The following is a 27212-nucleotide window of genomic DNA, read 5'->3' as shown; positions in this document are numbered from 1 at the left end:
AGAAGCGGTATCTCAATCTCTGTTCTATGCTGCGTTCCTAGGTAGGATAATACGGCTTGTGATAAGCCTGATGCTTGTAGGCATGGTTCATGTGATTGTTATTGCCCAGATCTAACAGGGTGATATGTTAGATGAATGGGGGGCGATGAGAAAATGTGACCAATATTTCTCAGTATCAGTTCAAGATTAAACAGTCTCTCAACATCCTCTTATTGCTGTAACTTCCTTTTTCCTATTCATCCCTGTGATAGGAATTCCTCTTTCCTGGACCTACAATAACATCCTAAAGTTTGACTTATGTCCCCCTCTACCAAGTGCAAGACAGTCAATGTAGAATAAACGGCGATAAGGAATATGAGTAAATGAGCTTATGAAAAATAAAGTAATAATAATAATTATTCTTATAGGGATTGATAATAAAACATTGATTTACTCCACTTGGATTTAACCAATAAATGTTATGTAATTGTGTTAGTTTGAAAGGAGGCTTCAAGGCAGTAAATCATGTATCACATTTCTATATGCTACAGTATTTAGAATAAGGCTATTATGACCAAAGCTGACATACCTGTACTTCCCTGCCTATCTTCCCTCTCCTGCCTTGTGCCTGGTTGTAGGGGGTCGGGCATATGAGTATGTGAGCTGCATGGGGTGTAGCTGATTGATTGCATTATCATTGCTCCACCCCCGCTATACCGGCACTGTTTAGCGAGTCTACAATGGCGCATTTCAGCGCAGGTCGTATCCTCTGGTCCCTCATGGCCCACCTACTCATTTTCTGTAAATGGGTGGTAGAGGGGGGATGTGGGGGAGCAGTTGGGATGTGGGACACTTGCCCACCTTTCTTTGTGCCCACCTTTCCTTGGGGAACCGGGAGGGCCCCCTAATTTATGGGAGCCTACCAACCATTCAAGGAGGGTAGGCAAGTATGGCGAAAGGGGTCTGTATTGTGTGTGCATACATACCCGTTAGACAGCTTCAATGGTTATCTAAAGTGTCTCATTGCTGCTGCTGTTGGATTCAAAAAGGGTTTGCCTCTTCCCTGGGAACCAATACGGGCAATGTGAGGCGGTTGCAGCCAAATACAGACCTTTCACAGTAGTCAATTTGCATTGAAAGCCGCTGGGAGAAGACAACAGCAGTGACCATCACCCTGGCCAGGAGACTAGTGTATGCCCCAAGGGAGTTTTTAGTGTCATCCCAGATTAAGGAGGGACACATGGGGTGGTGGGGGATTGAGATGAGGGGCAGTCTTCGTTTATTACAGCAGTGCACAGCAAACTGAAGCACTTGAAAAGGAGAAGGATGGAGGAGTCTAAGCAGGGGTTGGTGGTACATGGCTCTCTATAGTATGGTTATCCAATTGGCCATCCCGAATAGATCTTTCCAATCTATATGGGATCACCATTTGGGTGGCCAATTCCGGGATGAGCAGGATCCCTGGATTTAGTGTTAAAATCGGGATTAGCGTGCGCATACACAACTCTACCCTGGACAGTGTCTGAACCCAATTACTGGTAATGTAGACCCTTGTGGGCTAGCTACTCTCGCAAGATTATTTGTCGCTCTTTACCCTGGCTGTGGAGCTTAGCAGCAGTACGTGGCGTGACGTAAAGTCAGAGGTCATCCTTACCAAAGAGGGAATCCCCATCAACTGCCACCCCTAACACTGCCAAGCATCGTTGGCCGGAACTCACTGGCAGTTGGTATGGCTCCCCTATTTGAATTTTGGACTGTGCTGCAGCCGCTCTTCTGCGAATGCCATTGGAAAGGAAGTCCAGGAACAGAGCAAGGTGCACCTTAATGGAATGGGTCATGTTGGCGGGCATATGATGTGTCTTATCACTAATCAAAAGTACATTCCCCAAACCTCACTACACGTATCGTTCTGCTTAATGTGCGACTTGATACCAGTTCCTTTGTGACCACCATTCTAGCGTACCTGGTACACTGTAATCACCTTTGTATACTGTGACCATGGGAATAATGGCAAGTGTTTTAAGGTGCGCCAGGCATCTAGTATCATACTGTATGCTGTAAAAATGCTATGTGAATGAGGAAACACGAGTACATATTAGTTATGGAAATTAATGAAACTATTCTGTATTAAAAGATGATACTTTCATAAAGTACAGTATATGCGACATTTCCTGTTCTTCAAGATTTGCATGCCACAAATCTATGTGCTGCTGGAGAGTGATGATCTGCAGTTATTATAATATACACATGAGAGTGAGGAGCTGCAGTTATTTTACTATATGCATGAGAGTGATGATCTGCAGTTATTGCACCTTGTAATCTTAAAAAATAAACCCTGACCTCCTCATTAATCTGATTTTATGTATATAACACCATCGTATCATACAACACTTCACCCATACCTGCCAGTATTGTGAAGTTTAAAATCCAGACCCAGTGCATGCCCAAAAAAGGTGCTGGGCTGCCCCAAGGCTCTCCTCGCACTGGTGCTGTGAACGTGCCTACGGACGCCACTCTGCTATGTAGGGATGGCCATTGGTCTGGCTTCCTCCAATGGTTGACATCAATGGTCAAAATTGACAGGAGCCATTGATGGTTGTATACAATATTATGTGGTACCGAGGAAGGTTTGCCATGTGCAGAAGAAACTCGCATATATAAAAAGAATGAGCAGCACCAGTTCAATTTGCGCATGCGCCTGAGCCAGGGGCGGGCCTGAACTGAGCCTGTCAAGTCAGCAGGGCAAGCGGCGGCTGCACATTCTGAGCTATATGTGTAAGCTGGCAGGGGTGCAGGGCTAGTGCAGCTGTCTGTAAGGGCGGCATGTATTAATTATCGTATTTTATAATAGTTTTTATCGCTAATGTAAAACATTTCTTTTGCCTCGTTACTATTTACTGGCATCCTCATCGCCGGTAACAGCTGCCTTTCTGCCGCGGTAGTGGCAGCTCTTACCTCTGTGAACGAGGGGGGCTGCCATGGTTCCCTAGCCCCCTCCCCTCCGCTGCTGCCACTGCTGGTCCTGACCTCCGTCGTGGTTGAGGGGCCGGTGCATGCACAGTAGCTTCTTTGGTATTGTGCATACACTGGCCCCCAGTCTCTATGGGCTTATTCGGCAGCAATCAATAGTAGCTTTTTTCAAGGCACCTGGTCCAGCGCTTATGCAGAACCCATTTTTGTGGGCTGCCCCTGCAGCAGCCCGTAGAGGCAACCTGGAGGGAGGGAACACCTCACGTTGGGTCAGCCTTGGGTGACTGTCAGGTGGGACTTCCAATAGGAAGCCACTGGCTTCACACAGTGGCGGAACACTACAAGCGTGAGTCACCATCGTATACTCTTCGCATTACGATCAGTACCAGCTGCTGCATAGTCACTGTCTCTGCGTTTCTGTGTATGTGCGGATCATTGTGCTGCTGCAGAACCTCTTGCGCATCGCCATCAACATAATCTGTCATCTGAAGATGCAGCACGATGGAGGACATGCACAGTGGCGTAACTAGCTTTTGGGCGCCCCCCCGCCGTTAAAGGGAGGGCACCCACCCACGCACCACCCACGCACCCCGCCGCACCAACCCCCGCCCGCCCCGCCGCACCAACCCTCGCCTCGCCGCCCATGCAATCCCCCCCAGTCTTACCTGGCTACGCTCAGTACGCGCTGGTCCCGGCTCCCTTCTTCTGCTATGAGGACCACCACAAAATGTCTGCCCCCATGCAGCAGACAGTTTCAGAGAACTATCTGCTACATGGGGGCGGACATTTTGTTGTGGTCCTCATAGCAGAAGAAGGGAGCCGGGACCAGCGCGTACTGAAGACTGACAGGTAAGACTGTGGGGGATGGCGGCGGGGCGGCGGGGTGTAACTATAGCACTGCAGCCCCCGGCGCCCGCACATGCACAGCACCCCCCCGCGGTCGCGGGGGCTGCGGTGCTATAGTTACGCCCCTGGACATGCAGCATGGCTTGTGTTCTGTTGCTGCCGGTATCGCCAATTGTGTAGCCTCCCTTTCTCCTCCCCACAAGGGCCTGTCTGCCGCAATGCCACTGAGTATATGTGTTGCCTAGTGTGTACCCAGCTACTGGGGAGGGCAGTGGCGTAAATACATTGTATGCGCCCCCCCCCCCCCCGCCCCCAGCTGCCCATTCCCCTCCGGCCGCCAATGCCTCCTCGGTCCCACCAATGCCCCCCATGCCCCTTGTGCATCCCCGTGCTCTGCCCCCCATGCCTTACCTCTCCGCGCAGCAGGGACCCGCAGAACTTTTCATCTGTGCAGTCCCGGCTCCCCTCCTGGCTTCTGCAATGAAAAATGGAGCATCACAAAATGTCCGCCCCCATACAGCAGACAGTTTCAGAGAACAGTCTGCTATATGGGGGCGGACATTTTATGATGGTCCGTCTCCATAGCATCAGAACAAGCCAGGAGGGGAGCCGGGACAAATACAATTAAATCTGTGGGTCTCTGGCGGCGGCGTTACAATAGCTGCGGGGCTATTTTTACACCACTGGGGGAGGGGTTCAGATAGAAGTAACAGATCAGAAATTACATAATTGTTCTGTTCAGCAGAATTTTTGCTGGCTGGTTAATGAGTTCATTCACATGTTTGGAATGCTGAGTGCTCGAGTTAATTGATTCAAGCTAGTTCAATGTATGCTAGATGGCAGCCAAACGTTTGTGGCTTGTGACTGTCCAATATAATTACAAAAAAAACACACGACGATCCAACGTTTTTAAGAATCAAAACAATGGAAGAAGATAAACAAAAGTTAAGGCCCCAAAACACAAGTCTGATTTTACCAGATTCCAATGAAATCAGCCCAAATCGGATGTGTTTGACACACCCACAGCACGTCAGCACTAGACTGATAAGCTGTGGGTGCGACAGGCATGGGCGGAGCGGGCAGTTATCACTCCTCTGGCATCTGAGATGTTAATTTATTATTTATTTATTAACAGTTTCTTATATAGCGCACACATATTCCGTAGCGCTTTACAGCGTATAGTTGAACATTCACGTTAGTCCCTGCCCCAGTGGAGCTTACAATCTATATTCCGTACCACATGTACAGGCACACAGACATTGTAGGGTTCATTATTTTTGTTGGAAGCCAATTAACCTACCTGTAATTTTTTTGGATTGTGGGAGGAAACCGGAATACCCAAAGGAAACCCATGCAAGCACAGGGAGAATATACAAACTCCACAAAATTAGAGCCATGGTGGGGATTGAACCCATGACCCCTATATAGATGATAAACCTGATACTACATAATGCTGCAATCCCACAAAACACTACTTAATACAGTAAGGTTCCCTATTGCAGTAACATACATGTGACACATTGACAGTAAAGACCCAAGATTTGTGTTGTGTTACTCCGTGTATGTGTGATCTTATTCTGACACTATTATGTAAAACGGTAAAGGAGACAATTAAAGGGTCATTCCTTACACGTTGTAGTAAAACTAAGTGGGTCATAAAAGCTAAAGAAGTGAGTCCTCTTCATTCTGCCGACCCGACACACATCCTGCAACCATATAAATCAAAGGCGAGGATCAGACTACTCGTCTGAAAATCCTTAAAGCATCCGGCTTTCATAGTTCGTTATTTCGGATTTTGCGATTGGAGATTTACTAAAGGTAATATCGAATTTAAAAAAATTCCACTCATGACTGAATATTGGCAAAACATTGATTGTTTTGGCATATATGAATATAGGTTCCCCTGATTTTCTAATGTTCTGCTTGAAAATCAATATTTCCGATCCCCCAATAGACTATTATCCGATAGGGGATTTGAGCTTGTAAATAACATTCTATTCCCGGAACCTGAATAATGCGTATGTTCCAAAATCTAATGGCGATGCCACACGCAGCATTTACCTTTTGCACAGCGTGATTGACAGTCAAGAACCATTTGTGGGCATTAATGGAGGAGTAAATTCGAATTTGACAGCAGATAAGACCACTTGGCCCATCTAGTCTGCCCCTTTTAGTGGTATAAACGAGTAGTAGTGTAAACGCAGATCCACCATCAGAGATGTACGCAAATCAAAATGAGAGGAACCACAGCGGCTTCTTGTATAGGATATATTTGGACCAATAGGGGTTATTTTCGAATTTGCATTTGATTTTTATAGGCAATTTTTTAAATTGATTTCTGAAACTGAACACAGAATGCCCACTTGAAAACTTCACATTTAAAATTAAAAATCGAATGCAAAATCGAATATTCGTAACTGGAGGATTTGATAAGTGATTTTAGAAGTTTGATTTGGTTCGATTTTTTTTCAACCATTGATTTAAATCAACCATAAAATCAAATCCAAAAACAAAAAAAAGTAAATGTACCCCTCCGTAAAGGATTTATTATATTATATTATCTCTCAGCTATGTGTTAGATAATTGAACACACTGGTGCTGTATTCATATATAACTATTATTATTATTATTAGTAATCTGATTGATGTAGTATTGGGCTACATTTATACAGAATCATATGGGGCTCTCGCAGTCCATTACATTTGTTCACCTTTTTTTTTTTCAATTTCATCTCAAGGGGGAGATGTATCTAACCTACTAAAAAGTAAACATGGAGACATTGACTATAGCAACAAATAAACTGTTAATCTATCAAAATGGAGTTTAGAATTTGGCCATCGTCTTCTGTTTTTTTTTTCTCTCATGTTAGAAGTTTTGATTCAACCCCCATCAACCAATTGAATAAAAAAGATAATTCTGTTTTAGGAGTTGCTTGTTGGATGCTTCAATATATTTGCATGGCTGTTAAACATGGGGCCCAGGTACTGAAAGTGGTGTGACATTTTTTGCTACAGCGTGTGATAACCAACATGACCAGAGAATATTCAATAGCTGAAATTTAGCATGTGTTTAATACTTTTCAGACATGGCTCATCAATAGTTAACAAGAAAAAATAGTTTCGCTTCGAAAAACTATTTTAAGAAAAATAATTGTATTCAAATACCTTAAATATTAAAAATAAATTGTACTGTGGCCCATATAACTTAAACTAAAGACCTCCATACACTATTCCAATTTGGCCACTTTTCACCCGAATTGGGTGAATCACCCAAAACAGATCCAATCACGTTCGTAACCAGACGATTTTACCTCAAATGGATCACGGCAGCTTAGTAAATTTGGCCCAGTGTCCCCAAAGGAATGGGGAAAAAAGCATTGACCTCCACAGAATAAAAACAAAGTTGGTGGAACATGATCATTTGATGGAATTTACTATTTTATACAAAAAATTCTAATAAAGAACATTACTGATGCTATTCTACAAATTAAAAAATAAATACAAGTCTTGGTAAATCTGCAATATCAAGTCCTGACATACATGGCACGGTATAAGTCTATTTCAAGTTATAAGTAAATTATTCCGATACAATGTATGCTTATACTTAAAATAATCAACAATAAAACATGGAAACCACCCCGCTATTACCGGCACAGCACTCTAAAGTTTTTGGAGCCCGGAGCTTGCACTCTGCCGGAACCACCATCGCTATACTCCTGACTGCTGCATTGGCAATACAATGACTTACATCTAAATTTAAATGAGCCTCAAAGTCGTTAGTAAGATGAACTTATTGATGAAAAGACACTGATATGTGTCAGGGCTAGCTTGTATATTACGTGTTTTGGTGTTTTACATGTTCCAAATAACTTATCCCTAGAAAGCTTATTTCAAAATGCATGAAACAATAGGATCATTGGGGCAGATGAATTAAGCCTAGTAAGGTGATAAAGCAGTGATAAAGTAGGAGGTAATAATGCACCAGCCAGTCAGCTGTGTTTGAAAAATGACAGTTAGGAGGTGATTGGTGCATTATCATCTGCCCAGGTATGCCTTATAAATTAAACATTGCATGGAAATGCGGCTGATGATCATTTGAATTTATGGATCTCTGGTTTATCCCCCCCACCCCCCTTCTGAAGTATATAACAGTTACATAATAGGGATTTTTATGCAGTAATAGTAGACTCGTATAGTTTACGGACTCTTGGGTGCACCTCCAGCTTACTCATATTAACCATAACGGTTTAATTTCTCTATGTTGGTACTTTCATCATCTGTCTGATTGAATTTCTAATTTTCTTGACAAATACTGTTCGACAACAGTAAATGTCTAGCTACATAATTATACCCCTTTTACACCAGAGCCGCAACCCGGATTATTGCCGCTCCAGTCCGGGCCGGGGCTTGGTGTAAAAGGGCAAAATAAAAACCTGGGTCCTGTTACCCGGTGTGCAACCTGGCAAATGTTCAGGGTTGGACACGGGGCTTCCCCGGAGTCAGGGGCCGTGTAAATAGTTTAACCTGGGTCATCCGACCCAGGGACCCATTTCCTCCAATCAGGGAGCCCCAACCTCCGGACCTCAGCACCCTGAGGTCAGTCCGGAGGTTGGGCAGGGGCTGCGTACAGCCTCCGCTGCTGTCTGTGGTACTGTCTGCGCTGCTGGGGACAGCCCAGCAGCTTACCTGGGTGCTGGGCTTGCCACCTGTGCATCGGTCGGCGTTGCGGGGGGTGTCAGGAGGCGTTGCAGGGGTGACGGTCGGCGGGTTTCCCGGCGCTTGGAGATGATGTCATCTCTGAGCGCCGGCTCAGGGCCCAAAAAGGGAAAACTGCCGGGTCTCATCCAGGTCCGAAAACCCGGGTGCGACCTGGCAGTTTTGGTGTAAAAGTGGTATTAGGGGTAAGGTGAAATTGGAGAGATTGCTAGACTCTTCAGGGAGTCTGGGAGACCACTTCTATTTCAGGGAGTCTCCCTAACAACAGAGTTGGTAACTATGTTTATACAGTTGATTTTCAAATTCTAAAGCAAAAATAAATCTTGTTCCAATATGAAAATATTCCAAAACTAATCCTATAATTTTTTTTGTGTATAGATTTATATACATTTATATTATAATTCGCGGCTCGTTAAAGCAAAGTAGCAGTTCTAATCAGTATTAAAATAATAACACCGCTTGCTGTATTACTTACGTTTCTTCTTAAAGATTCACAATACAGTAAACACCTTCTCTTGGTTGATGTTGATAAGCTATTTATAAGCTATTGCATTACTTCTTCTACTTTATCTGATCACGTAAACCTAAAGTAATAAATCTCAATAGATATCACACAATCCAGTACACATATATAATAATACAGCTTAGGATGTGGCCACACATAGGCTGAACGGGACCAGCTGCACCGCTATCAATGGCGTCACCTTTAGGCACACACAAGGGTAATGACCGGATTTCTGCAATCTGTTACTGACAGTTTTTATGTTTTAGTGACACATATATATTTCTCGGACACCATAAAGCGACCAGATAACCAGATATCTGGGTTTTTTTTTTCTCTTCGTGGTAGATGTCTCAATTTAAAAAAAACCACATTGGTTTGGCTGCAGCATGAACTCCACAAATGATTGGTTTTGTTTTGTGTCAGAGACGTGCTACCTTGGGGAGGTCACGCGCTCCTGTGTGTTAATTACTATTCTTGTTGGAGTAAGGTGTAATAGAAGCTTCACTGATCTCGGCACCATGATCTGTGAACCGTTTGGAACGTGGCAAGATAACGGAATACGTTTTGAGGCATCCACTTTCTGAATGACAATTATACTTCATGTCTTCTTTTGCACGATATCTAAATGACATCAGCAGCACAGACAGAAGGCTCAGGCTGCTGCTTTTGGCTTTATGTGAATGTATCTTGTGCTTTTTTGCACGCAGGTGTTTAAATAAAGGTTCCAAAAATGTGTTGTGCAAAGAAGAGGATGGAATCTAGATAAGGGGATCCGGACGGTTGACCAACAATGTCCAAATCCCCAAACACACTAAAGGTCCATACACTTGGACGTTTTTGCAGCAATGATGGTAAAATCGCTGGGCTGAAAATCGCTCAGTGCCTACACACTGAGCGATTTCCGCCCTTCTAAGCGATTTCCGCGGAGGTGGACGGCTTTTCCATAGCATGAGGCTATGGAAAGCCATCCACCTCACCACTCATCTGCTGTTAATACCAGCAGATGAGTGTCAGCCTGCCAGGTGATGATGCGGGTGCACCTATCAGCGCTCACCGCTCATTGCTGCCCTGTACACATCGGGCGACTTTTCAGAGGAACGCAGTTTACATGACAAACTCAGCGGCTTTCAGCTCAAAGTTGCCCAGTGTGTATGGACCATAAGTGATATTCTAAACAATATCGCAAATTTTTCTTTTCTGAGCAATATTGTTTAAAATAACGCTTAGTGTGTATGCTGAATATCAGCATGCATGTACCCTCCATGGGTCATTAACAATGCCCTCCGTCGTCCTGCATGTACAAACGACGGCCATGTTGAGTCGCTACTCTCTTTCTGAAGGCTAATGTCCTTTTTGGTGTGCCCAAAGGACCTTACAGTAGCATTCATTTGATATTATAGGCTAAATGTACCGTATATACTCGAGTATAAGTCGACCCGAATATAAGCCGAGGCACCTAATTTTACAACAAAAAAACTGGGAAAATTTATTGACTCAAGTGGGACCATCACTCGAGTATAAGCCGAGGGGGGCTTTTTAAGCATAAAAAATGTTCTGAAAAAGTAGGCTTATACTCGAGTATATATGGTAATAGCCTGCGAGAAGCTAATGTCTTTTTTTTATTGGAATAGTCTTTCCAATATCTCATAGAGACTATGGAAGTAATTCAAAAAATTGCTGCAGTTGATAATAAATGACCAAAGCAATTCAATATTGCTCTGGTACGGCGATGGCTATTCTGAAACGCAGCTGTCTTCGCAATACTTATGTAAGGACTCTGGGAGTATCCCCGGTACCCTAACTCCGTTGCCTCTGACTGGAATCGACGGACGTGTGCGGTGCTAGGCTTCACCTGGGCCCGTCTCGGCTGAAGGGCGAATTAGGTCCGCCCCACTCCGCTACAGGCAGGTCTTAGGAAATGACAACACGTCCGCCGAGGCCAGGAGAGAACAAGGGGAACAAGCTAGCTAAATCCCTATACCGGGGAACTCCCAGAAGCCCAAAGAAGTAATAAGGCTGAGCAGGAGACACTGACTGGCAGCAGTGCATGTGAGATATAGTATAATGAAATGGCAACAATGCTAAAGAGATGTTATATAATAAAATGGCAACAATGCTAAGGAGATGTTATATAAAGATAATGGCAACAATGCGAATAAGATGTTATATAAAGATAATGGCAACAATGCGAATGAGATGTTATATAAAGAGAATGGCAACAATGCAAATGAGATGTAATATAAAGAAATGGCAATAATGCCCAGTGACACCTTGTGTCAAAACTGCGTAAAGGGAAAGACAGGGTAACCCCTGACTTATCTGAGAAGATGACGGAGTCCCAGACAAGCACTTGCAGATCTCTTGGGCTGATGAGTGTGCAGCGGGGCAGAAGCTGAATCCCAGGCACAGCAGGACCAAACCAGGCAAGGCAGGACAGGCGTGGAACAACAGGAGGGCTTCCGACAGAAACCAGGACCAGGAACACACTCTGACACAGGCTGACAGAACGCTATAACCGGCGTCTGTCTGAGAGAGACGCCGGCTTATATTTTGAATTTGCCGCCCCCTGCGTGACGTCACATCCGGTCCGTCCTGCAGAGTCTTCCCCCTGCAGAGACGGCCGCGGCGGAAGTTCGGGGCGTTGCCTAGCAACGTCCCCGAAGCCTTCCAGTGACGCGTCCCAGGAAGATGGCCGCCGTCCTAGCAGCGCAGACGCTGCTGACGGATTAGGACGGCGGCGGCGCCTGGGACGGCGTCTAACAACTTACCACTGCATATTCTGCCAATAATTATTATCTGCAGAATTATTCACTACTGGGGCTGACAGCTTCAGGGGATACAAGGATCCCTCTTCACAATTCAGGCCTTTTTTTCCCCAAAGGAATAAGGGTTTTGGAACTTACTGAATATTAGGTTGTCCAATTGTGCCTCTCATATTGCATTGGCCTGATACTAAAAACATGGAAACTAGCGTTTGGCCCACCTGGAAGGAGATGCTGGAGATGCTGCCAGAGGGACCAGGTATGTGACCCCTTGGGTCACCAGGGTTGTTTGGTCATTAATGTCGTCATCATCACTGCTGATCGTGTCGACATTTTCCCCATGTTGATATTCTCCTGTCAGCCTTATAAATGTCAACATGACAACTATTGACATAGCACACTGCTCCCATACAGTAAGTAAATCTAACACAAACCGATATATCATTATGACATACAATATCTGATCTGCCGTTTGGAGATTGTCATATCTGTTCTTTTGTGATCTATATCTAGAAAGCAGCTGATGGGCAGCAAGTGTGGCTGTCATCTGAAATAACATATACTGTATAAAGACTCAAATAAGGTGATAAGCATATTTATTGAAAACCATTAATTAAAAAAAACTCTATGGTGACACCCCATCAACCCATGAATGCGGAACAAATGAAGAATCCTTGTGCATGGTAGGAGGATGCCACCTAGTCCAGGGTATCCAACTTTGCTTTCTAGCTTGGCTAGCCATCCGGTTGGGTGGTGGCACTCCTCCATTAGGGAGGCACAGACAACTCCAATCAGTGTAGAAAAGTGTATCCTCAAACTAAACCATTGAATCCGGGCTAATTAGCAAACATTCCAGCCCGAAAACAGCCAACAATAAAAACCTATTGATAAAAAAATATTAAACCAATAACAAAAAAAAGGAATGGAGGGAAAGGAAGTCACTCCAACCAAAGAGGCTTAGGCCTTATTTAGGGTACACACCAGAACGATCATGATCATGATGATCACAATGGTCGCTCGAGCTGTTGGAGCACACAATCTACTCACGAACGATCTGCATACGATGCGATCACGATCTGTACCCAGTTGAAGGGATCATTTTGAATCCTGACTGCAGCCGGTAGGATCTGCAAAACGACCAAACAACCAGCGCATCGGAATCAGATCTAAAACATGCCCAATTTATATACAATCGGTCGAGATTGTATTGAAATTGGGGGAATTGAGGCCAAATTGTTCTGGTGTGTACCCAGCATTAAAGCTGCAGCCTTCAACAACCGAATAAAAGACGTTGACCCCCACAGCACAATTTAATACTAAAACCATATGACCAGCACAAAATCTGGGTCTCAGCCTTGAGGATTAGTAGTAGTAGTACGTTTATTTATCCAACTCAGGCTAATATAAATCCTCCAAGACTTAATAGTGCTTCTTCCAGTTCACTCACACTCAGGGCCGCCAAGAGGTATGCCGGGCCCCTGTAAAATGTTGAAGGTGCAGCCTAATCATGGGAGGCGTGGCCACATCCCGCAATAAGGCCACACCCAAAAATGTTTAGGGGTGAATAAACACTCTAAAATCGAGGGGGGTATTTTATTGTCCTCACACTGTCAGTGAGACGCTCATGCTGAGCCTGCTGTCAGCACAGCACATGCTGTAGGTGTGTGCTGCTGCGGCTGCTGCCCAGGAGGGACGGAGGGTGAAGGGGGGTGGGGTGTCAGGCCAGGGGTAGCATGGGTAATTAGTACACGCCCCCCACCCTCTCGGCAGCCCTGGTCACACGATGTAACACCTGTTTTTATCTAAGCGTTGCACTTACATATAAATGAATGCTGGAGCCAGATCAGTATTTAAGGTTTTGGTATAATGCTCCTCGTATGGAGAAGAGGAGATGCTCTCCAATAGTAGTGCTTAAAACAGATCTCTACACAAACAGATTTCTGTGGTCTTCAGCAAACCTTTCCTTGATAATCATCCACTGTACTGTATGCCGTGCAGTTGACAGCATCAACCTCTCTATCATTTTTTGTGACTGATTACCTCCGATGAAGTTCCGTTGTGACAGTCAATAAAGATTCAGCAAGGCGCGGGTACAATTCACTCAGCTGTACCCATATCGACACCTGTAATACATTTACATCTATAAAATGTGATGTGATTTATCAGCGTAAAACATCATATCATTTTGTAATTTTATCCTTATTGATCAAACTTGTTATATTTAGCAATACTTACCCTACTTGTATCCTGGATTTCTTTTTTTCATTTTCTTTTTTAGGTTATTTATGTTCAATAATTGTATTGCATTGGAATTGTATTTACTCTATTGATATTAAATTTATATAATTTTAACGTGATATACTTATGCTTATGTGATATACTTTGTGTCTTTTTATGACACAAAGTTTTATTAATGTTTATATTTTATGTTTGTCTATATGTATAGTTTGGAGAAGAGAACGGAAAGGGGGGACATGATAGAAATCTTCAAATATATCAAGGGTTTTAACATAGTACAGGAGGGAAATTTTCTTCAAAGGAAAAGAAGTAATAGAACACAAGGACATGCACTGACACTAGAGGGAGGTTCAGGGGAAATGTTAGAAAGAATTACTTCACAGAAAGGGTAGTGGATAAGTGGAATAGCCTCCCATCAGAGGTGGTAGAGGCTAAAGCCCCCCATACATTAGGCCGACTTGTCCTCAGGACAAGTCGGACCCAATTCTCCTGTGAGCCACCCGGGAGCTCCCCGGGAGGCTCACATACAATTTGGCACTTGAGCCAAATTTGACATGTGATAAATCGCTTGCGATTTATCACATGTCGGGGAGCAGGGGGCGGGTGGTGAGGTGCAGGGGGGGGGCGGAGGTGATCCTCATCAGGGGGAGCAGTGGGGCGGGCGGTGGGTCCCTGAGCGCTTGGCTGGCGGCGCCGGCGAGTGCTGACCTGGCCGGGGCGGTGTGATGATCACAGTCTCTCATTCAGCAGCGCTGCGGGAGCAGCGGGACGGGACGCGCAGTGGCGGGTATTAGATTTTTAAAAAACCTGTCAAATGACTGGCCGTTCTCTGATTGGCTGAGAGCTCTCAGCCAATCAGAGAACGGCCAGTCATTTGACAGGTTTTTTAAAAATCTAATACCCGCCACAGCGCGTCCCACTACCGTCACGCATCGCTGCTGAATGAGAGACTGTGATCATCACACCGCCCCGGCCAGGTCAGCACTCGCCGGCGCCGCCAGCCAAGCGCTCAGGGACCCACCGCCCGCCCCACTGCTCCCCCGGTTGTCAGCATGCATATGCCTGTCAGGTGGGCAGGCATATGCATACAGGGAGGTCGGACGTGATCGTACATGCTGACCGTCCGACCTCCCTGATCCGGTCCGATGCGCACGGGACCGCGCATCGGATCGGATCAGATATCACATACCCGCGATTTTGGGGCGATTTCACCCGGTTATCGGCCCAAAGTGCCGAAACCCAATGAAATCGTCCCAAAATCGCATAGTGTATGGGGGACTTAAGACAGTAGAACAATTTAAACATGCTTGGGATAGGCATATAAATGTCCTTACAAAGAAATAAGGATTAAAAAGGGTTGAGATTACCTGAAGGGTAAAAAAGGGGCAGACTAGATGGGACAAATGGTTCTTATCTGCCGTCACATTCTATGTTTCTATATGTTTTTATTGCGCTGAAATACATGGTGGCTTTTGCTTTTATGGCGTATTGTTTATTTCTTGCTATTCTTTTGGTAAATCTTTTTGAAACACATTAGGACATGCACTGTAAATGAAAGCTATATGTTTGAGAACTCCAGAGACCCTGATAATTTCCTTTCCTCTGAGAAGAAAATATTTATAGAGGGAATTACATTGTTTTAATCCTTTCTTCCATATAATTTGTGGGATCCCACAAACGACAATTCTTCTTAACTGTAGCCAAATATGATTTGTGGTTGCTTTTAAGTTTGTTAGTTTATAATTGCAGTGGAGCATGTGGCTTACATTTACAATAAATAGAATAGATTGAGAATGGGGAGCTTAAGTCTCCCGGTTCTGACGTTTCTTCTCCTATTGTGTTAATTTGTGAGACAAAAGCAACAAGACCATACATAGGGGTTTATTCTAGTTCATTCTTTCTGACAAAATCCTTTTTAGATGGACAAAACCATGTACACTGCAGGGGGGCAGATGTAACATGTGCAGAGAGAATTAGATTTGGGTGAGTTATTTTGTTTCTGTGCAGGGAAAATACTGACTGCATGATTTTACACTTCAATATAGATCTCACTTTGAAGAAAAACCCCACCCAAATCTAATTCTCTCTGCACAAGTTACATCTGCCCCACCCGCAGTGCACATGGTTTTGTCCATCTAAGAAGGATTTTGTCAGAAAGAATGGACTAGAATAACCCCCATAGACCTAAACCACAAAGAAGAAAAAACAAGCAAACCAGAATAAGCGGAGGTTGTCCTAATTTCTTGAGTATATTGGCATTATTAGTGTACTGGGTCAGTGGCGTAACTAGAAAATGTTCTCAACCCCCCCTCTGGCAAAACAGTCTCTGACGCGCCCCCCCCCCCCCCCCCCTCACAACCCCGGGGGGGGGGGGGGGGGCAGGTTTTACCTGGGCAGCGCGGGGTCTTGGCAGCGTGAAGCGCCTGGCGGTTGTGGGTGCAGTGGTGGAGTGGGCAGTTCACAGTGTCCGGGAAGCGCTGAATGAGCGGACACTGCGGACAGCGGTGGCAGAATTTGTAAATTCAAAAGATAGGCCGGCCACTGATTGGCTGAGAGAGAGCGGCCTATCTTTTGAAGCCTCCCCCTGTGTCCGTCCTCCGGATCCCGCAGGTTACAGCGCCGGGACCCTGCACCCCTATGGAGCCTGCTCCCCCTGCCACCGCTTGGGCTGCAGAGCCCTAGTTATGCCAGTATACTGGGTACCCAACCTATTAGGGTTTGGGCAAATATTTAGTGGCCAATTCAATTAGCCACTGTAAATTATCACAGCTAATTAATCCCCGGGATGGTAATTCAATTCTTTCTGATAACCGACACTATCAGGGATTTTAATTCACTTGTCTAATTCACCAAATTCTGTGATAAATGCCTTCTTTTACAGCCACAATCGCAAAAACACTGGAATCCACGACAAGTTCCTGGATCCTGTGTGTCTTTGCATGATAGCGCGTAAATTTTACTGTAGAGAAAAGAGTTTTAATTGAATTTCCCCCCCCCAAAAAAAAAAAATTGGGCAAAAAATCATGAATAGCCCTTTTTTTTTGCAATAAAATTTAGTGTATGTGACGTGCGAGCGGGTGTGCTGGGTTCAGTAGCCCCCCAGGTAGATTGCTATGCCGGGTATAACAATATACGTGGCCATGGTATTTGTACCTTGGCCAAGTACAGCATGACCAGTTTTTAGATTTTTTGAATGCTGTTTCTGTGTCTTGTGTAGATAAGTTATTTCTTAGTTGGGAGCATTCTCCTCAGCAGGGTCGCAGTAAGGGCCTCAGGGGCCTGGAGTTGCAAATGCTCATGGACCTATTCTGAGAAATGGAGGTGAGGTCATTGCTATGTAGGCATGTAGAACCCGTACATTATAACAACCGTGTGGCCAGCTGGTGATCGGTGACGGGTCTGTTTGTAGACAGAGGCCTGGAGCTGCAGCTCCATCCACCCCATGGTTTATCTGGCCTTGCTCCTCAGCTACTGATATATGATGATTGTCCCATCAGGACATTTAGCAGCGCCCATCTCTGTGTGTCGGTTTTTACCGGCTTTAGCAGACTAATGGTTCCTGTTCTGCTCATTGAGAGGCCAGCTGAATTTGTCCCTGATGAAGATTATTTGTAATTTGATGCACTGTTGCCCGTCTGTGGGACTCAAAAAGTCTTACCACTCTCAATTGTGCTCGAGCGCCCAGTATCTGGTAACGACCACAGGCCTTGCGCTCAAACCCAGTTAATATTCCATCTTAAAGTGTGGGCAGGGTGGTGAGGTGCAGGCATGTTGTTCATGCGTTTCAAAAGGTGGCATGACTGGCTGGGCAGCAGCATCACTCTTGGGATTTACGGACATGCTTGGCTGCCTCCTAATCTCACCCCTGTAACTTTTTCCACCCGCAGAACACTTTGGCCTGTAGGTGGAGACAGAAGAGGGCAGACTGTTCCAGCAGGGCACTGCCAGGGGGGCAGGGTGCATATTGCTGTTTTAAATTCAGGCAGGGCACGGCGACCTGCTAAAACAGCTTGGCGTGACCACTGCCAGTTTTCTGTCCGCTGGATCTCTCTGTCTGTTAGTGTTTCTCCGATGCTGTGCGCACTAACAATCATTCCGCATCCATAGTCCGCCCAGCATTATTAGTCTCTCCATACCGCCTTTTGTACTTGTACAGATCCATGCATCCTACTGCACGCCGGCATTATCTACGGAATAACTACCATATAAAACCACCCGATGACCATAATTAATGTGGCCCACTCTGTGTGGTTATAGTTTTCTGTGTTGTAAATACTTTATTATGACAAAAGGAAAATACAACTGTCCATATATTAGCAAAACGCATCAATTTCCATTGGACAAAATAAAAGAAGCGAGAACGCTTGACCCGTTTTTAAATTTCAACCGCTCTGTTTATCTCTTAGGTGAGCCAAATGGTCTAAAATGCGGAGTGACATGCAAAGTAGAACAAGATAATCAGTGGTTGGGAGTAAGCTTGTCAAGGCAGCCTACGAAGGACGGGCAAATAGTGGTAAGTGGCTGAAGGTTTTATTGTTATCATTTCACATTAACCTACCAATCAGGGCACAACTGCGGGGTCTTTTTATGAAGCAGTGACAAGAGTTTAGAAGTGAGCCAGCGGAGAAGTTGCCCATGGCAACCAATGAGCTTAGAATGAACATTTATCTATTGCATTCTATACAATTATACAAGCAGCTGATTCGTTCCCCATTCTATACACTGCTTGTGGATTAGACTCCTATGTCACAATGAGTTATGAACTTACTTAGGGCATGATTCAGACCTGTTTACTAGGCTGCGCGAATCCCCACATTTGCATGTGAGGGGATGTGTGCGCTAACACATCCCATTGCCTGCGTCCGCACGGCGAAAACTCATTTCATGGTCGTGACTATCAAATCACTTTTTTACGTGCACAGATAGACCATACTTACCTACTTTTAAAGTCTCCTCTCCTGGAGATGAGACTCTCAGCAGCACTTCTGGGGGCGGGGCCTGATGTAGACCTCAGCAAGCCCCGCCCTCGGTAATGCAAATCCAGCAATTTGCGCGTCTACGAAGAGGGAGCGGGGCTAAAGGGCACGATTTGCATATTTAGCACCGTCCCCTCCCCCCCAAACCTGTGAATCACAGTAATATTAATGCTGCCGCCGGGGAGATGGGGGGGGGGGGAGGTTTGGTGGTATCCTGGAGGGTTGGATTGTTAGGGTTATTTCCTTCCCTAAACATTTAATAACTCCTATAGTATGATGAATGCCTTTCTTGTTCTAGGTGTGTGGCCATAGGTGGAAGAATGTATATTATATTAAGGAGCACAAGCTCCCGCATGGAGTATGCTATAAAATACCTCCAAATTTACGAACAGATTTAAGCATCAAAATTTGTCCATGTTACAAAGGTAAGCGAGCGCTCCTTCTCTGTAATGTTCTCTAAGGGCTCCGGCTGGCTCTATTTAATGTGGTCAGTGGGTTAATAGGCACATACTGTAAACAAGGGTTCTATGAAGGTCCCAAAACATATCCAGGTATATTAATATTTACCTATGTAATGTGACCGATGATTATTTTGCATAATTTAATCTTTCATTTTTCAATGTACATGAACAGTATTATTCATGCACATTGACTTGACAAATGGGAATGCTTATGATAAACATTTATATACAGATGTGCCCTCCCCGATCGTTGCTATAGCCACATTTACCAGCCCTTCTTATTACACCTAAGACACACAAGCAGACCTTGCTGATTACAGTGATATGTGGCATGCCTATATTCAGTGTGCGACTGTACCTTATCAGCATATGAAATGCTATGTTAGTGTTTTCCTGTAAAATACTGTAACATAGCATTTCATTTGCAGGTACAGCCACAGTGACATCAAAAATATAGGCATGCTGAATATCATTGTAATCAGCAAGGTCTGCTTGTGCATCTAGTTTGCATAGCAGTGTGAATTAGTCATGTTTTGAACATAAAAAGATGCCTGATGTAAGCAGAGTTGTCCGGGAACTGACCCACTCACCCCAGGCTTCTGGCGGTGCATGGTGTATTGAGGCTAGATGTATGAGATCACATCTATATGTTATACTATGTCACAGTTCAGCATGTGCTGCATACCTTATGAAGCCCATTTTTATACAACTGTGTTTCACCATATTATTGATGTTGGTAATTTTGTGCAGTTCCTCATCCCCCCAGCACACTTTGTTGCCTTAACTCCCCCTCCCCCACACTGATCTGTCTGTCACCGCCAATAACTTCCCATCACAACTCCATACTAACCAGCATGCTCACTTCTTCCTCTCCTTTTTCTTTTCTGTGGCTCCTGTGTTACGACTTGCAACGCTGTCTATCATTGCCCGTCTTACCCGAAAAAGATTCAGGTATGTGTGGCTGTAACCTGGAGAATAAGGGGGAAAACGGCATCAGACAGATTTTATAGGGGTGAAAATGGTCTGGTATGCGGTCATTCGGTCGACGGTAAACAGGATGACAGTCAAATGGTCGACCACTATTGGTAGACAGTCAAAAGGTCGACATGTTAAAAAAGGTCAACATGCTTAAAAAGTTGACACAAGCAAAAGGTGAAAAATGAGAAGGGTTGACATGTTTTTCCGATTTAAAAAAAAAAATTACATTTTTTTCTAACCGGCTTTTTCAGACTTTACCATCCAAGTGAGCGTAGAGGGAGAATACTTATATGGTCGACATAGACATCAGCAAAACATGAAAAAATCATGTCGACCATTTCCATGTCGACCTTTTTCATGTGATAAATAAAGAGCGTATCCAGATGGCATATATATGGTCGACATGGAAAAGAGGTTGACACCTATTTAAGAGTTATCCAAATCTATTTTATAAAAAAAAAAAATCAGTTTGTAAAAGTAAAAAAATAAAATAACAGCACATCGGAAGTTGAACATTGTCCATCGCAATTGAAGCATAGCCACCATCGGAACATCGCAACTTCATATTTTATGGGTGCATGATCCTTTCTGCAGCCTCTGAGCGACCAGAGGAAAGGTGAAGGGTGGGGTTGAGGGTTACCAGGCTGCCTGATCAGCAGTGATCGTAAACACAGCAGGCACTTGTGAAGGGAAGGGGGGGCAGACCGGGATGCAGAGGGGGGGGGGGGTGACAGACCTGAACGCAGAGGGACGTGAGTTCTACCTGCATCCGCACAGTGGCTTTTCTGGCAGGTCGCATCTGATACGACCATGTCAGGCAAGTGGTTATTGTAACCGTGGAATACAGATGGAAATATTTATTCATTTTAAGGTGTTTTAATACATTTTTTGGTACTTATGTATTATCTGGGCTCCCATGTTAAATGCTCCCCATTTTTTCATACCCCTACTATCCAACTACGCATGGAGTTTATTTTATATAGTGTGGCGAGCGCAGCGAGCCACCGTGCCTGAAGCGTGGCGAGGGGACGCGGTCTCATAAGAAAAACGGGAGCCCAGATATTACATATTACATGTTTTGATTTATTATTTTCATATTTATTGTATTACTGCGTGTGTGCAATATTGCGCTTCTTATACCCCTTTCACATCGCACTTTTAAAACGGTAAAGTGCCGATTTTTTTTTTCATTTTAAAACGTTTAAGCCTGCACTGTGAATGCACCAGAGCCGATTTACCGTTTAAAGTTAACTGGTATTTCGAACCGTGTAAAAAGCAGAGTCCTACACGGTTCCTTGCCGTTTTTTGAGCAATGTGAATGTGTACAATGTGTCTGAAACGGTATTTCAGGCAAACAACACAAGCTACAGAGCAGTGATAGGCTGTCCCCTTTAAAATGACAGGCAATGTTGACACTCTGGCTTGAAACGTGTTCGGGTTGAAACGGTTTGACTGCTATGTTGAATGAGACTTAACCGGTATTTAAAACGGTAATCTGCGGCAATGTTAAGGCTCTGACCCGTTTTAATTACCGTTTTAAAATACTGGTTTTTAAAACGTGTCGGCGATGTGAAAGGGGTATAAGTGTACTTGTATATAATATAGCTTTTAAGTTTTTGTTTAGGGATCGAATAATGATTCCTGACGCATCTGGTGTAACAGCATTAGCAGGAATAGACAGATCAGACGCTATTACTGTAATTAGTACCCAAACGGAATCATGTGGGGACAACAGACAGGGAGCACTTGATGTCACCAGGGCCGGTGCAAGGCACCAGAGCGCCCCAGGCAAGTCGGGGTGGGGGCGCCCCGGTGTCTGCCGCCCGGGTACCTGTCCTGCGGCGCTGTAAAGCTGGCGGCGGCAGCGGGGGGTCCCTGCAGTCAATAAGAAATAACGAGCGCTATCCGCCGGGCTATGCGGAAGCGCTTCTGTTTTGGAAACACTGGCCGCACGGCGCACGCTGATTGGCTGAATCTCAGCCAATCAGCGTGCGGCCAGTGTTTCCAAAACAGAAGCGCTTCCGCATAGCCCGGCGGATATCGCTCGTTATTTCTTATTGACTGCAGGGACCCCCCGCTGCCGCCGCCGCCAGCTTTTACGCACATATACGCCGCAGGACAGGTACCCGGGCGCCAAGGGGGGGGGGGGGGGGCGAAATACCGCCCTCCAGTGGCCGGCGCCCTAGGCAACCTGGAGGTCACATGGAAGTCACATGGGTGTTTTGGTTTCCTGCTGCAGAAAACGTTCTGGACCCAGTCACTGGAATGTCTGTATATACAGTATGATCACAACACTTTGAAGTAGAGAAACATGTACTGTATGTTTAGTTACCTTCTAGACTTTTGTAACCCTTTCAGCCCCAGCAGCCCACATTACCTGATAAGAATGAAGCATCAAAGTGGAAACAAGATAAGACATTATTTACATGTCTGGCTAGGGTTGAATACACAGGATAAGCTTTTGTGGAGGGTCTGCTCAGAAAGAAGTTGGCAGATAATGTAATATTGGGTACACACGGCACCTGATTGGGCCCGGTAACCTCTGCACATCATCCATTTTATGGGTCCTCAGCGTGACTCCCCCCCCCCCCCCCCCGCCAGGCAGCTGATCGGACCCCCTCTACCACTCACAACCTCTAAAAATTAGACCATTCATAAGATTTGAAAGTTCAATCCTGGCTATTGTAGGAATGATATAAGCTGTTTATTGGCTTCCGCTACAGCAGGGGTGGTCAAACCGGTCCTCGAGATCTACCAACGATCCATGTTTTCCAAATCACCTAGCTGTTGCACAGCTGTAGTCATTACTAACTGTCACATTTCCCACATCACCTAGCTGGTACACAGCTGTAGTCATTACTAACTGTCACATTTCCCACATCACCTAGCTGGTACACAGCTGTAGTCATTACTAACTGTCACATTCCCCAGATCACCTAGCTGGAGCACAGCTGTAGTCATTACTAACTGTCACATTTCCCACATCACCTAGCTGGTACACAGCTGTAGTCATTACTAACTGTCACATTTCCCACATCACCTAGCTGGTACACAGCTGTAGTCATTACTAACTGTCACATTCCCCAGATCACCTAGCTGGTGCACAGCTGTAGTCATTACTAACTGTCACATTTCCCACATCACCTAGCTGGTACACAGCTGTAGTCATTACTAACTGTCACATTTCCCACATCACCTAGCTGGTACACAGCTGTAGTCATTACTAACTGTCACATTCCCCAGATCACCTAGCTGGAGCACAGCTGTAGTCATTACTAACTGTCACATTTCCCAGACTCCCTAGCTGGTGCACAGCTGTAGTCATTACTAACTGTCACATTTCCCCAGATCACCTAGCTGGTGCACAGCTGTAGTCATTACTAACTGTCACATTTCCCACATCACCTAGCTGGTACACAGCTGTAGTCATTACTAACTGTCACATTCCCCAGATCACCTAGCTGGAGCACAGCTGTAGTCATTACTAACTGTCACATTTCCCAGACTCCCTAGCTGGTGCACAGCTGTAGTCATTACTAACTGTCACATTTCCCCAGATCACCTAGCTGGTGCACAGCTGTAGTCATTACTAACTGTCACATTTCCCAGACTCCCTAGCTGGTGCACAGCTGTAGTCATTACTAACTGTCACATTCCCCAGATCACCTAGCTGGAGCACAGCTGTAGTCATTACTAACTGTCACATTTCCCAGACTCCCTAGCTGGTGCACAGCTGTAGTCATTACTAACTGTCACATTTCCCCAGATCACCTAGCTGGTGCACAGCTGTAGTCATTACTAACTGTCACATTTCCCAGACTCCCTAGCTGGTGCACAGCTGTAGTCATTACTAACTGTCACATTTCCTAGATCACCTAGCTGGTTTTTAAACATGCTGCCCCTCAGTGGCATCACATGGCGGTGGGGGCAGCACCTAAGTGTCACCTGCCGAGAGGTGACACCAAAATGCAGGCTCAGTGACAGGAGCCAGGTGCTGCACTGTACCATGGGGCAGCCCACAGCTACCGTACCCCCGGAATGCCGAACATGGGTGTTCTTCTGCCTCACTGTCTCCAACACTGCAGTACAGAGGCTCGGGAACGCAGAGTGCTGGGATCTACCAGCTGATTGAGAATCCCAGCATGTGCCCCTGTCCTCCCCTGCAGCCCGCGCAACCAGTGTCTGTATTGTACTAACTGAGCCTGCACAGGCCTTCCCTGCGGCAGCGCACCAAGCATCACCATCACTATTGAGGGAGGCTGCTGCGGAGGGTTCCAGAGGATCCAATCTCCAGAAGCTGTCAGGGATGTGTGGGCAAACACCCTGCACGCCCTGGGGGTTATTCTGATTCACTCTCTGATGGACAAAACCATGTGCACTGCAGGTGGGGCTGATGTAACATGTGCAGAGAGAATTAGATTTGGTGATGTATTCTGTTTCTGTGCAGGGTAAATACTGGCTGCTTTATTTTTACTCTGCAATATAGATATCAGTTTGAAGTACACACGTCACCCAAAAAATGGATACTATACAAGTCTCTGAGTGCCGTTATTTTTACATATTTACATTTTTACATTATTGGAAGGCACCAGAGCAGCTAAACAAGAACCTGGACGAGTGTCGGACCTCCCAACAAATCTATATATTTATATATCATCTATATACTGTATATCGGGGTGTACACAGTGAGCGATTTATGCTAGTGAGCGACTTTGACGGTGCAATTTTTACTAAGCAATTTGACTAAATGCACCAGCGATTTGATCTCTGGGCGATTTTGACTATACAGGTTGAGTATCCCGTATCCAAAATGCTCGGGACCAGGAGAATTTTGGATAACGGATTATTCCGTATTTTGGAATATTTTAATATTTCAATGATGTATTTTGAAGTACAGTATCTTGCATTTATGCTGTATAAACACATCAAACACATGAAATACAGACAAATATATTTTATTTGTTCAAAAAACAAGGTTTCAAAACATGAAACAAAATGTGTGTACTATCTCAGATATTTAATTTGAATGCCAAGCAATCATTTTCTTGTACATATATAGTGCCAGTTACATATCATGTCCCCATTGATGCTGTTACAAATGTCCCCATTGAGTTTTTAGCAAAAAACACGTTCTGGAATGTATGGTTTTCAGAATAATTCGGATAACGGATATTTGGATACGGGATACTCAACCTAACATACTTGCTTGGTACTCATTGCAGATCACCTAGTGAATATCACACATGCACAAACACAGATGTAGTCACAAGGTAGCAGACTAGCTTTCAAAGCATTTGGTTCGAGCGGGCTTACTATATATATATATCTCCTATATATTTGGCTACATCTGTCACTCAAAGTGGGTGTCTGTGTCTATAACGCTCTGTTCCTGGACTTTCCTCTTAATGTGTGATTGCCTTCATCTGTGCTGAACACCTTTCTGAGAAATTAACCTGTTTAAAACAGGTGATGGCAATCATACATTAAGGGGAAGTCTAGAAACAGAGCATTGTGTCCCTCCTGGAGAGGGTCATGTTGGGAGGTATGTGACAGAGAACCAGCCCAGTGAGCCCACAGACAGTGCCAGACACCCACTGCCTTCCCATGTTGCCCAGCACTACTACTCCACAGCCACCAGGTGAGCGCCCCCCTCCCGCGATTTGCGGCAAAAATACCCGCTCCCCCGCGACCCCCCCTACCGCGATTCGCAGCAAAAACACCCCCGCGACCCCCCCTCCCGCGATTCGCTGCAAAAAGAACCCCCCCACGACCCCTCCCGCAATTCGCGGCATAACCACCACCCCGCGACCCCCCCTCCCGCGAATCGCTGTAAACCCTCCCCCCTGACCCCCCCCCGATTCGCGGAAAAAACACCCCCCCGCGACCTCCCTCCCGCGATTCGCGGCAAAAAGGACCCCCCCGCGACCCCCCCTTGCACGATTGGCGGCACCCCCCCTGCGACCCCCCTCCCGCGATTCGCGGCACCCCCCCCCCCCCCCCCCGCAATTCGCAGCAGCCCCAGGATTAAATGGCACATGCAAAGCACTGACATGGCTATGGTCGACAATGAAAAAGGTTGACATGAGTTTTTGAAGATTTATTTTTAATTTTTTTAATTTTTTCATATTCATTGTCATGTGTCGACATGGACACCAATGAAGTGGCACACTTATGTCAACATTTACATGTGTTGACCTTTCTGTGTTGATTTTTTCTTGTGGCGATTCGCGTCACACCCCCCGCAACCCCCCCTCCCGCGATTCGCGGCACCCCCCGTGACCCCCCACCTCCCGCAAATCGCGGCAACCGCCCACCGGAACCCCTGTGAACCCCGCCCTCCCGCGATTCGCGGCACCCTCCCCCGCGACCCCCCCTCCCGCAATTCGCGGCACCCCCCCTGTGATTCGCGGCAGCTCCAGAATTAAATTGCACATGGAAAACACTGACATGGCTATGGTCGACAATGAAAAAGGTTGACATGAGTTTTTGAAGTTTTTTTGTCATTTTTTGAATATTTTCATATTCATTCTCATGTGTCGACATGGACACCAATGAAGTGCCACACTTATGTCAACATTTACATGTGTTGACCTTTCTGTGTTGATTTTTTTCTTGTGGCGATTCGCGTCACACCCCCCGCAACCCCCCCTCCGGCGATTCGCGGCACCCCGGCACCCCCCCGCGACCCCCCCCCTCCCGCAATTCGCGGCAACCCCCCACCGGAACCCCCATGAACCCCGCTCTCCCGCGATTCGCGGCAGCCCCAGGATTAAATGGCACAT

General features: G+C 45.6%; 1 protein-coding gene across 1 annotated transcript in view; it reads left to right on the top strand.

The window, feature by feature from the left end:
• The window catches only part of ITGA4 (integrin subunit alpha 4), a 129192-nt gene that overhangs the window by 19843 nt on the left and 82137 nt on the right, over positions 1-27212 (top strand). Inside the window, exons 3-4 of the mRNA XM_083154694.1 lie at positions 18422-18528; positions 19290-19416. Of these exons, the coding sequence (XP_083010820.1) occupies positions 18422-18528; positions 19290-19416 (234 nt within the window). The remainder of the gene's footprint in view (positions 1-18421; positions 18529-19289; positions 19417-27212) is intronic.

Source organism: Crinia signifera, chromosome 7, assembly GCF_055691185.1.
Source record: "Crinia signifera chromosome 7, ASM5569118v1, whole genome shotgun sequence".
Taxonomy (NCBI): Eukaryota; Metazoa; Chordata; class Amphibia; order Anura; family Myobatrachidae; genus Crinia; species Crinia signifera.
This window is presented reverse-complemented; position numbering and strand designations above follow the sequence as displayed.